The sequence below is a fragment of the Barbatula barbatula genome (assembly GCF_947034865.1).
Source record: "Barbatula barbatula genome assembly, chromosome: 1".
In the NCBI taxonomy this organism is placed as follows: Eukaryota; Metazoa; Chordata; class Actinopteri; order Cypriniformes; family Nemacheilidae; genus Barbatula; species Barbatula barbatula.
Window position 1 is genome coordinate 3,992,488 of NC_136766.1, and position 13,934 is coordinate 4,006,421.

Sequence of the window (13,934 nt, forward strand, 5' to 3'; positions counted from 1 at the left end):
TATATACATGTATATAGATTTAGTATTCTCTTAGGGTAAATTGTGACAAAATTGGAAATATGTGACCCAGTCTGGGTCTGTGATTTACTGTTTTCCACATAAAATCGTCCAACATAATCTAAAGAACATTGTGTGGAACTATAGTTTTTTGACAAAAATTCTAATCGTATTGAATTTTATGATTGAAATCAAACTTAGTTTCTTGTTATTTCATAGATTTGAAGACGTTAGCCTGGTTTTCACAGGCAACATCACATTATCTTGCTTAAAGAAAATAAGCACATTACATTATCATAAAAAACATTTTGTACACTGTTAAACTTTGCTGTCGTTTGCCAGTAATTTACAGTGTGAGTTGGTTAGTGCACAACATAAAATCTGTTATACAGATCAGTAAGGATGGTAATCTTAATAAATGTTTGATCCTGAACACCATCAAACCATTTCAGTGTTCAAGGTTTGTTACAAAATCAGATGCAAAATAATAATAATATAAAACACAATATTTTATGTAGCCGATATGATCATTTTCCAGACACAATCGCTATGTTTGTCCTGGACTGCCCTGTAGCCGTTATAGACTTATGAAACCTGCAGTACTGTCTATGTGATAAGAGGATAACATACTACAGATTGCATTTGTCCTGACAGAACTTTTTCTCTGTTCCTGCTAAACCGGACCAGAACATTTGTGGGTTTCTAAAATCATGCTGTATTTCAAGCAGAATATATTTGGTTATTCTTAGCATCAGTTTAGACTGCTATTTCTGTACTGCTATGACCCAATTACATATTGTAGCTGACATGAAACAAAAAAGATATTGAAATCATACGGTACGTTCACAGACCAACCACTGACCATCTGTTTTATATTGTGCATGAAAAAAAGAGTAAGAGCTTTCGTCAAGACACAAAGTTGTGTTTAGAAATTGCCAGGCTGCCATAATTAACTTATTTGCAAGATTTGGTGTATAGCTTGTCATGTGAATGGCATTGAGTGTAGTGGAAAATAAAATGTGTACGATACTTTGTCAGAATATGCATTCAACAAGCGCAAAAACGAGCCTCTTCTCTTATATATTCTCCTATAATACTATGAAATCCAGGTTATAATTCACAGTAACCTCCTGTCATGTGTATTTTCAGCATGTGGTGTGTTTTTGTCATGTTCTTCACAGTCGTGGTTGGGGCTGGTGTTTGGATGACCCTCCGGTCAGGAACGAGCTTGAAATGCAGTCGGCTCCCCCCGGCGTGCTGTACAGCGCTACTCATCAATGCCAACTCCAGTACGGATCCTCTTCGGTTCTCTGCGATGACGTGGATGTAAGATATCACCTCGCACATGCAGATCGCACCCCCATTTCCCACTGCCAGCAAGACACAAGTGCAGTTAAAGGTGTTAAAGGGGTCATATGGCGCGAATATGTGTTTCTGTCTTTAGTGTGTTATAAGTTGCCCATGCATGTATTAGACACGTAAAATTGCTAAACTTACAGTGTCGCAACAAAAGATGCATTCTATGAAGACCGTTACATATCCGTCACGCGCTCGTAGTATTCGGCCAATCACTACGCACTGGTTAACTGGCCAATCATAGCACACCTTGCTTTTCAGGGAGGTGGTGCAAAGATGCAACGTTTTTGAACCATAAGAATTCTTGCATAAGAATCTAAACAGAACAATAATATTCATTTTAGCGGTGATGTATGACTCCTTTAAATAATCTGTTTAGGAAATACAGACGGAAAGAGACATTTTGAGCGAACCATCTATTGAAAAAAAATGTACAATGTAACCTAATAGAAATATAAACCCAGTGGTGTCCGCTAGAAAGTCTTGTTCCTCCAAGCTGGTCATTTTATGTGACTTTGGCTTTATTTGATGGTGACGTCACCTATAAATGTTGATGAAATGCCTTTTTTGGCTTATTTCCAGAATACACTGGCTTATTTGGGTTTGTTAGTGCTTGGCTGTCATAGCGCACTACATTATGACCACCCACTAACAGCAGCTGTCAGATATTCTGCTCGAGCTGCTCTCTACATTATGTCATTGGTGTTTTTACCGTAGCCAGCCCCTCTCCTACCCCTGCTATGTAAAAATGCAAACTTGTGTGTGTGGACAAGAGTAAAGAGATTTATTTAGACATCCAGCTGTATATGTGATGTCTTATTTTTGTTAAAGAATAGCATGAATAGAATATGTTTTCTTTTCAACAAGCTGTGGTGAATCTTATAAAGAAAACAAGTACTTAACAATCCTCAGACAATTATTTTACAGTTAGTACTACTAATATACATCCCATGAACGAAAAAATACTTGATATATACACCGTGCTAAGTAGTGCTATTAATAGTAATTTCATATTACAACCTTAATTTCACCAATGTACATTGAGAAATAATCAAATATCAATAATACCATATTTTCCGTCAGTTATTGTTTTCATAATTATATTTCTTTACTACGGTAAGTTCATAAAGCTGCTTTATAACAATGCAACATTGTGTAAAGCGCTTTATAAATAAAATGAAATCAAATAAAATTGAACTTGTGTGAAACCTCCAAAACAAGGTCTACTTATTATAAAACAAGTCACTTAATTTGGATTTTAGTCTGACCATTTTTTTCAGAATAATTGAGCACCAAGTATGATCTATTTTCCCTGCAAGTATATATAATCTGTTTTACAGTACTACGTCGTCATTTATTATTATATATTTTATTATCTCTTATTATTTTTCTGCTGATGCTGATTTATAATTCAGATAGCAATATTGAGATCATTGGACATTTTTCTTGGAGGTAGACAGCTTTATCAGTATTCACAATTGGAGACAGCTCTTTAGACCTTGATCATTTCTCTTTAATGGAATTTGACAGAGTTTAAGTGGCAGCACGAGTGAGCGCTCGAGGATAATTGAGCAATTTGTTTCATTTGCTTCTGTAAAGACAAGACAGCCGTATAGAGAAATACATGCACACATCTGATGTGTCTGGATATATATATATATATATATATATATATATAATGTAAACACACTATCAGATACATATGTTAGTAATTTACACTCTTTTCAATTTGAACATTTTTAGAATTATTAAGAATGTCGGTGATTGACAGCTTCAGTCGCCACACACATTTAATGTATGGTGTTCATCATTATAATTTCTTCATGAATCATCATCAGAATAAAATTTTTTGGGTGAAGTATCCCTTTAAAGGCAGAATAGGTGATCCTGTCCAGAAATCTTTTTTTGTCATGCTGGTTGGAAATCTCTGATAGCAATCAATAAGTAAAGTGGTTGAATGAAATGTTTATAATTTTATATGGGTCCGAACGCAAATATAGGTCTTTTCGGTCAACGTGTTTTGCAACCCACTGCGCAACCTGTTCACGCAGACACCGTACGTCATCAGCGCAGTCACATACGCAATGTAGACACAGCGGGAGAATGGCAGGTTAACAATTGGAACCCAACTTCCCCTTCTTAAATATGTGCATGTTTACAATGGCACTTTGAAAGGACCAACAAAAAGAAATGCCGTTTTAAAATGACCACGACGCAGAATTCCATTGGCAAACGCATTCCGGTCCCTGACGGTCAGTTTGCGGTTGCTTTCCGTGGGTTTCCCGCTCGGTCTGTTCGCGATTTCACGTGTTTCAGGGGTTTCAAAGGAGATGGGAGTGAAAAATGGGAAAAACCTAGGTACATCACAACTCTTTCGGAAAGGAAAAACATGATTTAGGTCCAGTCTTGAATTCTAGTGTGCTGCCTAGATTGGCAGCGTTCTAACTAGCACGGATCCTCTTATTATTGAGTAAATGAAAGTGGTCTACATGGGTAGCGGGTCTGTTAAATGACCACTCATCCATGCAACACAAGTAGTGTGCACTTGAGAAGTATGCACTAGAGGGGTGACTGGCACTGCTTAAAGCTGATTCTAATGCGTTAGCACATATTGATTTAGCGTGCTAAAAAAAACATTACATTACACAAATCTTGAGTTAAATGTAGAGTGTTGAGCAAGTTGGATAAAAGCATTGACTAAAATATTCATGTTTATTTAGATGGAAGATGTTTTATATCTAAATCGATTAAAACAACTATATTTATAATAAGGCCCTCGCTTTAAAAACAATTTAAAAACCTGATAAAGGAAAGTAAATATAACAAATAATCAAGATAAATCTAATATTATGCCACATTATGTTTTGCAGTAATCGTCTCATTTCGTCTTGTGTTATAAATCCACAGCGTTCCCCTTTCTTGTTTTATAGTTGAATCTATTTCCCTAAAAGACAAGCCCTAGTTTATTACCCTTTTCTGTGATTTCCTTAAATAATTTCTGTAAAGAATTCTACAAACATGCAGACATAAACTATTAAATCATTGTTTTTCTCACACTTTGTATTATGAGAGCTGCATAAAACAGTACATGACATTAGATCATTTCTGCCCATAGGTGTTAACTTTTCTGTAATACTTTTTTTTTCAGAATATCTGCAGTACTCTGTGGTGCACCGTGGATTCCACCTGTCGTTCAAGACTGGATGGTGCTGTGGATGGTACCAAGTGCGGTGAGGGCAAGGCAAGGCAGGCTTTCTTTGGCCGCTTATTGTAGGCTTCCCAGCATGCACTTGACCATACTGTTCTCCTCCCCATATCTTGAACTCGCCGTGTTTTCTCATCAGTGGTGTTTTGATGGAGAGTGTGTGGCGATGGGTTCCCATCCTGCGAGTGTTAATGGAGGATGGGCTTCGTGGAGCGACTGGTCCGAGTGCACTAGGACGTGCGGGGCAGGGGTTCAGAGTGCCCACAGGGACTGCGTTAACCCTGTGTGAGTTTCTTTTCAATACCACAAAGCTCAGATTCACATTACTGTACGCAACTAATCGTGAGAATAGCTATTTTTATCATGCGCTGTTTGGATGAATGATCACATGTTTGTGGTGATAAAGGGTGATTTAAGTGCAGTTATTTCTCACAAACTATATGCCCGAAAACATAGTATTACCAGCCAATTTTGACCCTGTGAGGACATTTTTTGATCCGAAAACAGCTCATGAATCATAAAAACTCAGTATTATTGAGAGTTGAAGTATACTCCCGTTTGAAAAGCATGTGTGACATCTTTGCCATTTTTTTAAATAGATTTTCAAGGATGGAGAGCAGAAACTGTTCTGATACCAATAACCTTCATCACTTTTTCTCACAACCAAGGTCTTCCAATAATGACATTTTTTAAAATCTTTTATAAAGAATTTTTTTTTCTTTTACGTTCTCAAAAATCCTTTGCAAAACCTTCTTCTGCAGAACACAAAATATATTTTAATGAATGTTGGTGTCCAAACAACGGCAGAACCCATTCACTTCTATTGCATCGACACAAAACCATAGTTCATAGATACCGCCATTGTTTGGTTACCAGCATTCTTCAAAATATATTCTTTTGTTCTCTGCAGAAGAAAGAAAGTCAGGTTTAAAATGACAAGAGGGCGTTGAATGACAATGATGACAGGCTTAACATTTTTGGGTAAACTGTCCCTTTAAGTAAGAGTTTGTTTAGTTAACTTTCTTTTGTTTTGTGTTTACCGCTAATCTTAAAATACAGAGATGTTGTCTTTTTTCAGACCCAAACATGGAGGTAAATATTGTCTTGGAGAGCGTTGCAGATATCGAACATGTAACCGAGACCGCTGTCCTCCGGACCAGCCCAGTTTCCGACACATCCAGTGTAACCGCTTCAACACCATCCCTTACAAGGGAAAGTTTTATAAATGGACACATGTGAATAACAGAGGTGAGCTTCATATAAACAAATACTAGACAAACAGATTTTGTGTTGCAACAAAAAAATGCATGATCGCATTTATGTGTTTTGCAGTTAATCCGTGTGAGCTGCACTGTAGACCTGTGAATGAACATTTCTCTGAGCGGATGCTGGACACGGTCATCGACGGTACACGCTGCTATGAAGGCACCTACAGTCGGGACATCTGCATCAACGGTATATGCAAGGTTGGTATTAGCTTTTGTTTCAAGTTTTATTTATTTATATAGCACGATTCACGGTACAAATTGTTTTAAAACAACGTCTGATCTCTGTTTGCGCCGTCCCTGTACCGTTCTGAATGTCAGTTCAGTTAATTGGGAAGGGAATTTCATGTTCACTGAATTTCAACATTTACTGAAAGACGAATTCTGGGGAGGGATTTCCCCATAGCGGGGTTACACAAATGTCGAGAGACAGCTCACGAAAGAGAACCTTCTCATGGGACTAGGGCTGGGCAAGTCAATGCGTTATTATCACGGTAACGCATTCATTAAACAATGCAGACAATTATTTTATAATTTCATAAACACATCTTTAAAAGTATTATTTTATTTCAAAAGTCTGTTGCTCACTGTACAGCGTACAGACAACGTACAGACAAACCATGGGTCACAAAAGGGGCGGGATGATGATTGTTACTGGCTTTGGATGGGCGTCACCACGCGTCTCAACCAATGAGAACATTTGGGGTTGGCCTAAGACTGCAGAAGCGTGCACATGAACCAGGAACACCAGAACCTTTTTTTATCCAATATAACTACAGCCGAAGAAGCACAATTACAATACAAGTTAAAACAAAAGGTGTAAAAACATTAAAATAACAACGCAGTGGTATATAAATGAACTAAACAAATCATAGTCACAAGAAAAAGATTAAACAGCTTACACGTTTCAATTGTTTTTAAAGCCTACTTATTACATGTGTTAGAAATAGTCCCAAATAGTTATGTATTTCAATTATTATTATTTTTCTTTCAATAACAACATTTTTTTTGACTTGAGGATTAAAATTTTTGACTGTAGAATATTGTATCAAGATCAGAAGATTATATTTTGTCATTTTGTGAATGTATTTGAATTCCCTTCGCAATTAACTGAACTGACTATGAAACAGAAAATAAATGGTGTCCTCCTTTTATGAATTGTTAAGATAAAGAAAAAAGTGACATACAATAATTTAGTTGTTAAAGATATGCTTTAAATACAGTACATTTTGTGTTGAAAGAACGTTGAAAGAGAGGTTATGTATAAGCATAACATTAATGTTTAAGTTGGGATTTAGTTAGGGAAAGTTACAATTGTTAAAACTACCAAACTACCAGGAAATACTGTTGTTAAAAAGCACAATATTTGCTGTGTTTGCAAACCAAATCGTATTGCACTTTTGTTTATGTAGTTTATATTGTTTATTATATAATAAAAGTGCACAGCTCACTTATTTAGTATTGAATTTTACGCTTAACAATGCGATTAATCGCGAATAAAATCACAGAAAAGTCATGCGATTAATGCGATAAAAAATTGAATTGCCCAGCACTACATGAAACACAAACTGTATCTGTCAGAATTCTGCTCCTTCCAAGGTTTTTCGAATTTTGTGATGCAAACACTCTTAATAATAAAGGTACTTCACGGATGCTTCCATAAGGAACCTTTAACATGTTTAACAAAAGGTACTTTGTGGTGAAAAATGTAATCGCTGTGACGATTTTAGCACCCTTTTATTTACAATACATTATCTATTTTCGACCTGTGTAATAATAAAGCTGTACAATGTAATGTTTAATTCTGGTCCCAAATATTTCTTGCGTAACAAGATTTGTCTGAAATTGTTTTTTAAAAGATTTCAATCTCAAATACAATACTATTCTTTTATTGGACAGATGTATGGGTTTAATCACATTCAAAACAAATGTTCACAAAATGTTATTGTTTACAACGGCCCTTTGTCCTTGTGTCAGAATATCGGCTGTGATTCTGAGATCGACTCGGATGCTGTCGAGGATCAGTGCGGCGTGTGTCATGGAAACGGTTCTACGTGTGAAACTGTGAGAAAAACCTTTGAGGACAGTGAAGGGCTCGGTATGTCCCAGATTGCGGTTTGTCTTGTCATAAATGTCACAATACACATGTTTTCTTTGAATAAGCAGAGGTACTTTTGTCCCTCAGGATATGTGGACATAGGTCTTATTCCAGAAGGGGCACGGGGCATCCGTATCGAGGAAGTAGCTGAGGCTGGGAACTTTCTGGCATTACGGAGTAGTGACCCTGAAAAATATTTCCTGAATGGTGGATGGACTATCCAATGGAACGGGGAATACAAGGCTGGGGGAACGATATTCACTTATGAGAGGAACGGCCAACTGGAAAATCTCTCTTCTCCAGGACCAACTATGGAACCGGTGTGGATTCAGGTACTATCCTATTTAAAGAAGGTTGTTAATGATTTTTATTTGCTCATTTAATGAACGTGTTGTTATATTAACTTATAAATGTATATTAGGTACAAAACACAGGCATAATTCAGTTTCTCATCACCAATGTCAGTGGTTATATCTAGATTTTTAAGCACAGCTCTTGAATTTTCCATTGATGTGGTTTACGGTTCGAAGACTTAAAATGTTTAACATTCTAACCAATGTCCCATTCGTTACCCGGAAATGTTTGCAAGCAGCTTTTCACGAGAATGTGGTGTGAACAAGAAACGGCTTTTAATATTGAGTTCTATGAATAATAAACTTGATCAAATTTCTCCTCAGTCGTATCTGCGTATGTGCTTAGTGTCTTGAATCTTCATCGACCAGGAGGGATTCAAACCGGATGAAGAAATTGAACAATGGTCCGACAGGGTTAAGTGAAATCTAAGGCTGAACCCTCGAGGATTTGCTTAAAATTCTGCTTTGCAGAAAGTAGCTTTATAATCTTTCGCTACAAAAGAAGATTGTGTGTTATTGAAACCCATTCCTGTTTGAATTATGACGGCAGTTCACAATTCAGAGGATTTATCGTTTGATTTTGGTTAGAAACATTTATTCTTCAGTGATTTCCAGCGAAGGAATACGTTTATAAAAATGCATCATGGTTTTATTATAGCAAAGGTGTACAAACCAACCGTTCTAACATGTTTTATCAGATGGATTAACATTTGATTTACCATAGATTACCTACAAATACTATGCTTATTGCGGTGATGCTATAGTAGACTGTAGTACTGCTCTGAATCATCCCTTCTCAAAGTTCGGACTCCATAAAATACAAAATACACAATAAAAACATGTTAAAAACACGATTTAAAACTAATAAACTCTTCATATAGAGTTGATTTGTTATTTTAAGTTGTTTTTAATGTTTATTAAAAGCACACAATTGTACCCGACCTTTGACGTTGACGAGAATTTAGATTCAGACCTTTGAATGTAAATTTTGAGAACCCCTGCTCTAAATAAACCCCCAAAACTATGATGAGAAGTAGGAGCCGTGACATTATTTAGCTATACTGAAGATGTGGTTTATTCGTAATTGGACGGTCTGGGTAGTGGGAGGGGAAGCGTCTAGATAATGCACGTCGTCCCACAGAGCGATCCACAGGCGTCTGGCACACAGCCGTGGTGTGGGTTGTGAGAAGTGGGACATCAACAGCAGCAGGAGACAGATAAATGAGCTCTGCTTTCTCAGTATCTTGTATTCTTATGTTCCAAGAGACGAAGCGTTGCTCACAATCTCACATTTCTCTGTTTTATCATTCTTGTGCGCAGGCAGAAATGTCTGGTGTGCTGTTTGCTAGGTCTAATGAGGAGTTTGTGTGCTTTTCACGATCGCCGAAACGTATTTCCTGAAACCTTTAATGTCATTGGAAAAAGATATCGCAGACCTCCACAGCCAATGTGGTATTACAGAGCCTTACATTTATGCTTTATTAACGGCAATCTACGGCACATAATAAGTTAGAGGTCAATGTTCACCATATTTCAGAGATATACTGTTTGTGCTTTACACTCTGAAATGTGAAAAGCTTTATTGTACGCACATAATACAGTAAAATCCCACATATTAAAGGGATAGTTCACCCCAAAAAGGAAAATGCTGTCATCGTTTACATCGTTTGGAATGTACAAATGTCTTTGTTCTGTTAAACACAGAGGAAAAACATCAATAACCAAACTAACATAGTTGTATTTTCCCTACTATGGCAATAAATGCGCATGAGATTGGTTTAGTCGCCAATGTATTTCCCAATATTTTTTGAACAAAGACATTTATACAACTTAAGGGCGAGTAAACAATGACACAATGTTTATTTGTGGGTTTAAAGTTAAAGAATTATACGAATAAAGTCATAATCGTATTACATTAGGATCTAGTCTCTGGTCTGTATCGAAACGGAGAATCTCATTGACATCACAGGGAATGTTACGAAACAATGCGGCAAAGACACGGGAGGGCAACGGTCATTCAGGCAAAACTCCAAAGAACAATTCTCACAAGACATTTTCACTGGCTCATACCCATCTGCCTTCAACAGTCTGCTTGCGTGTCCAAAGGCCACAGATTTCATCGAATCATCTCATTGCCTTTCCTCTCTTTACCTCATAATCTTACTTGTGCTATCCCTTTAACTTGATCAGTTTCTGCGTTCTATATATGTGCCTCATTTCCGGTTTCAAGTCCAAATCAGTGTTATGTTTTTGTGCTAGCACTTACATCAGGAGCACGTGTTAAACGCTCTATGTGGGTTTGGACAAAAAAACAGATTTGGTGCTCGCAGCTCTGAGAAATTAGTTGTTCATTTGGGAGATGTCCAAGTGAATGTACTTAAGCATCTAAACATTTTCAGTTTCTTTCCAGGAACAGAACACCAAGATAACATTTGTTTTCTTAACATGTACTAACAATAAACAATCATATACGTATACAGCATTATCTTGGATTGTGTTATTTACAACATTGAATGATATTTTTTCAATCCATCGAAAGCGTTCTGTTAATATTAGTGAACCGTGAACTAACATCAACAGATAATAAACTTTAAATCAGATACGTTTCTCTCTGTTCTCTTATGTCAAAAGTATATTAATCAATGAGCTTGACATTATCCACTGAAAAATAAATGCTTTAGAAGTATCGTTTATTATAAGCTCACGTTAATTTAGTTCACTAATGTTAACAAATGTAACCTCAATGTATTGTCGAGGATATAAATATGTTTTTATACCGTATATTCTCTTATCGCTTACCTTTCCCTAGCTAATAACATGGCTTTGAAGATAGCTCTTATTGTGACTGTACAATATCGATATGAGGTACCTTTATTTTGACACACTCCACGTCCTCATTCCTCACGGATCTTGTGTATTTTGTGTTTGTTTGTTTGTTGTAGATGTGTGTGCACTTTTCTAACAGTTGAATTAAACGTTCATTTAATATAGTTTGGTTGCATTTGTGAGTTATCTGCTTTTGTAAACTTGGCAAGTGCAATCAAAATATTGATAAATGAATTTAAACGGAATCGTATCGCAGAACTTTCCAAGGTATCGGCAAATATCGCATCAAAAAGGGTGTTGTATCGTCATGAACTGTTCGATTTACACTTTAATGGTTACTTCGTTGACAAAATGATAAATTCTCTCTCATTTATAAATGGTTTTGGATACAATGACTATTGTACAATGTAGTGTTAGCAAATGCATTAGATTGTATTAACATAATATGAAGTGTAACTGACTGTTCTTTCATTTTGCGTCGATCTTTTCTATAGCTGCTATTTCAGGAGACAAATCCAGGAGTGAGATACGAGTACACTATAAGTACTACACTTGTGGAGTCAAACAATGGGTCTGCGTCTTATTTCCAGTGGATGTATGGTGCCTGGACCGAGTGCAGCGCCACATGTGGAAGTGGTAAGACCTTCTTTACTATTCTCAATCGTGGACCAAACCAGCCAAATCTAATCTAAGATAACTGTTTTTGTTTCACTTTATCCATCTAGCTTGGCTCAATAATGTTTGTTCGATCAAAATCTAGACGTAAATTCGCTCTGGCACAGATTTCTTTCACAAACTGTGTGATTCAATGAGACATGAACTTTATAGAAAACAGATTTCAGGCCAGCTGGTGATATTTACTTGAATCTAACGTGATGAAAAACATTTCCAGCCCAGACAGGCTTGAATACGTGGTAATAAGACTTCAATAATGCTGTTGGAAATGTTGTCGAAAAGATCATGGTTTTACTCATAAAGTTAACAGCTTATCCACATCACACATGACATGATAAAGCAACAAGCAAAACATCACCCTAGATAGTTAAGGGTGGGAAATTCGTGCATCATCTTTCGTATTGGACATCAAGTTTGTGTAGCATTTCGCTTTCAGTTAGGACAGAAACATATTGCAAAATATATTGCTGTTTACATCGCATATTGTAATGTTCACGATTGGAGAGAGCAAAACTAACACAGTTGATGGCTTTTCATTCTGGGCTTTATTGCAGTGAAGTCTATTGATATTATATTAATTACAACGTTTCTTCTTCTGTTCTTCGCTGTTGTAAATGAACAGATGTGTGTATCCCGAAGCCTTTTCTTAATCTGCTAAACATTCGAGTAATTGACGTCGAAAGCTTAAAAAGCCGGCAGGGCTGTTACGGATGATAACTCCATAAAGTGATAACTCCTAGTGCTTTTCTACAAATGACAATGAGCAGAAATGTGCTTCGCCGTTGTTTTGGGGGTTTTTCATACTTGTTTTATGAATAATTTAACCTGCAGATTTTGCTTTCACCAATCTCAGTAAATCTTTGACAAAGTACAGTAGGTGATATCTTTGTACAGTTCATCTCCACAGAAAGTAGCTGTTTAATCAATTACTACAAATGATAAATGTAAAATTTTAATAATTTGTGTTTAAAAAAAGCATTAAAATGATGAAGATCAAATTGGGATTAAATGGAAAAGGCTTTTTAGCGGTTTGGCCTACATATGTTTTCATTTCCTTAAGGTACAAGTGAATGGAAAAGATTATTGTATTGAAAATGATTCATTGGAGTTGCCCCCTGTTCCACGTACGAAAATACATTTTTGTTATTTTTTTAGAAGAAGAGAAATGTCTTCATGTTGCCCCAAAACACATTTTCAATGCAACAATGTGTATTATTGGATCTTCTGTATGTTGTGAATTATTTAAACTAAGATTAAAACTATATAACTTTAACTATTTTAACTAACTGTCATTATTTCTATGATCTAAAGCTGTATACATTTCATTGTTCTGATAAACACAAAGAAAGATGTTTGACAGAATGTTAGTTCTGGGACATCATTGACTACCAAAAAGTTGTACAATTGTTTTGTTTTGTTGAACACGAGAATTACGGAAAACAAACTCATCATTCAGTTAACATGAATATCATAGCACTGGGTTAAGTGTTAAACTCCCAGTAAAAACCTCATAAGATGGCAGGAGTCCTGCAGCGTCACATGATTATTTTTAGATGCAATTAACCGCCGCTCATCTTTAATTTACTGTACGGCTCTGAAGAACAGCATCATTTAATGCCTCCGGCACAGCAGGTAAATCAATTATTCTATATCATGACAGCGGAATAAAAGCTTTGCGTTTGACCAGACTCATCTTTAATGGTGCCAACATATCAAATAATGTTTTATACGTAGCTCGACCGTGCATGCATCTTCAAGTCTGCAACATTCGATATAACAAAGGTGGAGTATATGTGTGGACACAGCGGTGCAGTGTGCATTGCTTGCGTTGTGCAACAGAGGACGAAATGCACGATTGCAGTGTTATCTCGGCCTGCATCTCATTTCATACCTTTGGGGAAAAAGGATTAGTTTCTTCTGTACTCGGCGGCCTCCTCTAAGATACGGATGCCCTTTGCTGATCGTACATCTTTCAAGCGATTTATTGGGGACTGAGAATTAAAAATATGCAATGTTTGGGCTGAAATTGAGCCTTCGCGGATCAACTTGAATCATTGAGAGTGCCTGTGTTTATTTCTCGCTCATTTACGGCTCAAGAAGCACCATTTGTTTGGTTAAACGAACAGTGTAAACTACGCTGATGTGACTTATGAATGGAA

At 36.6% G+C, this 13,934-nt stretch overlaps 1 protein-coding gene across 1 annotated transcript in view; it reads left to right on the forward strand.

Annotated features, from left to right (window-relative positions):
• Positions 1–13,934, forward strand: part of adamts7 (a disintegrin-like and metallopeptidase (reprolysin type) with thrombospondin type 1 motif, 7) — a gene marked incomplete at its 5' end in the record, with an annotated part of 38,479 nt that overhangs the window by 7,960 nt on the left and 16,585 nt on the right. The window contains 8 exons of the mRNA XM_079463205.1: positions 1,179–1,323; positions 4,502–4,594; positions 4,698–4,843; positions 5,637–5,806; positions 5,891–6,024; positions 7,801–7,921; positions 8,009–8,253; positions 11,595–11,736. Of these exons, the coding sequence (XP_079319331.1) occupies positions 1,179–1,323; positions 4,502–4,594; positions 4,698–4,843; positions 5,637–5,806; positions 5,891–6,024; positions 7,801–7,921; positions 8,009–8,253; positions 11,595–11,736 (1,196 nt within the window). The remainder of the gene's footprint in view (positions 1–1,178; positions 1,324–4,501; positions 4,595–4,697; positions 4,844–5,636; positions 5,807–5,890; positions 6,025–7,800; positions 7,922–8,008; positions 8,254–11,594; positions 11,737–13,934) is intronic.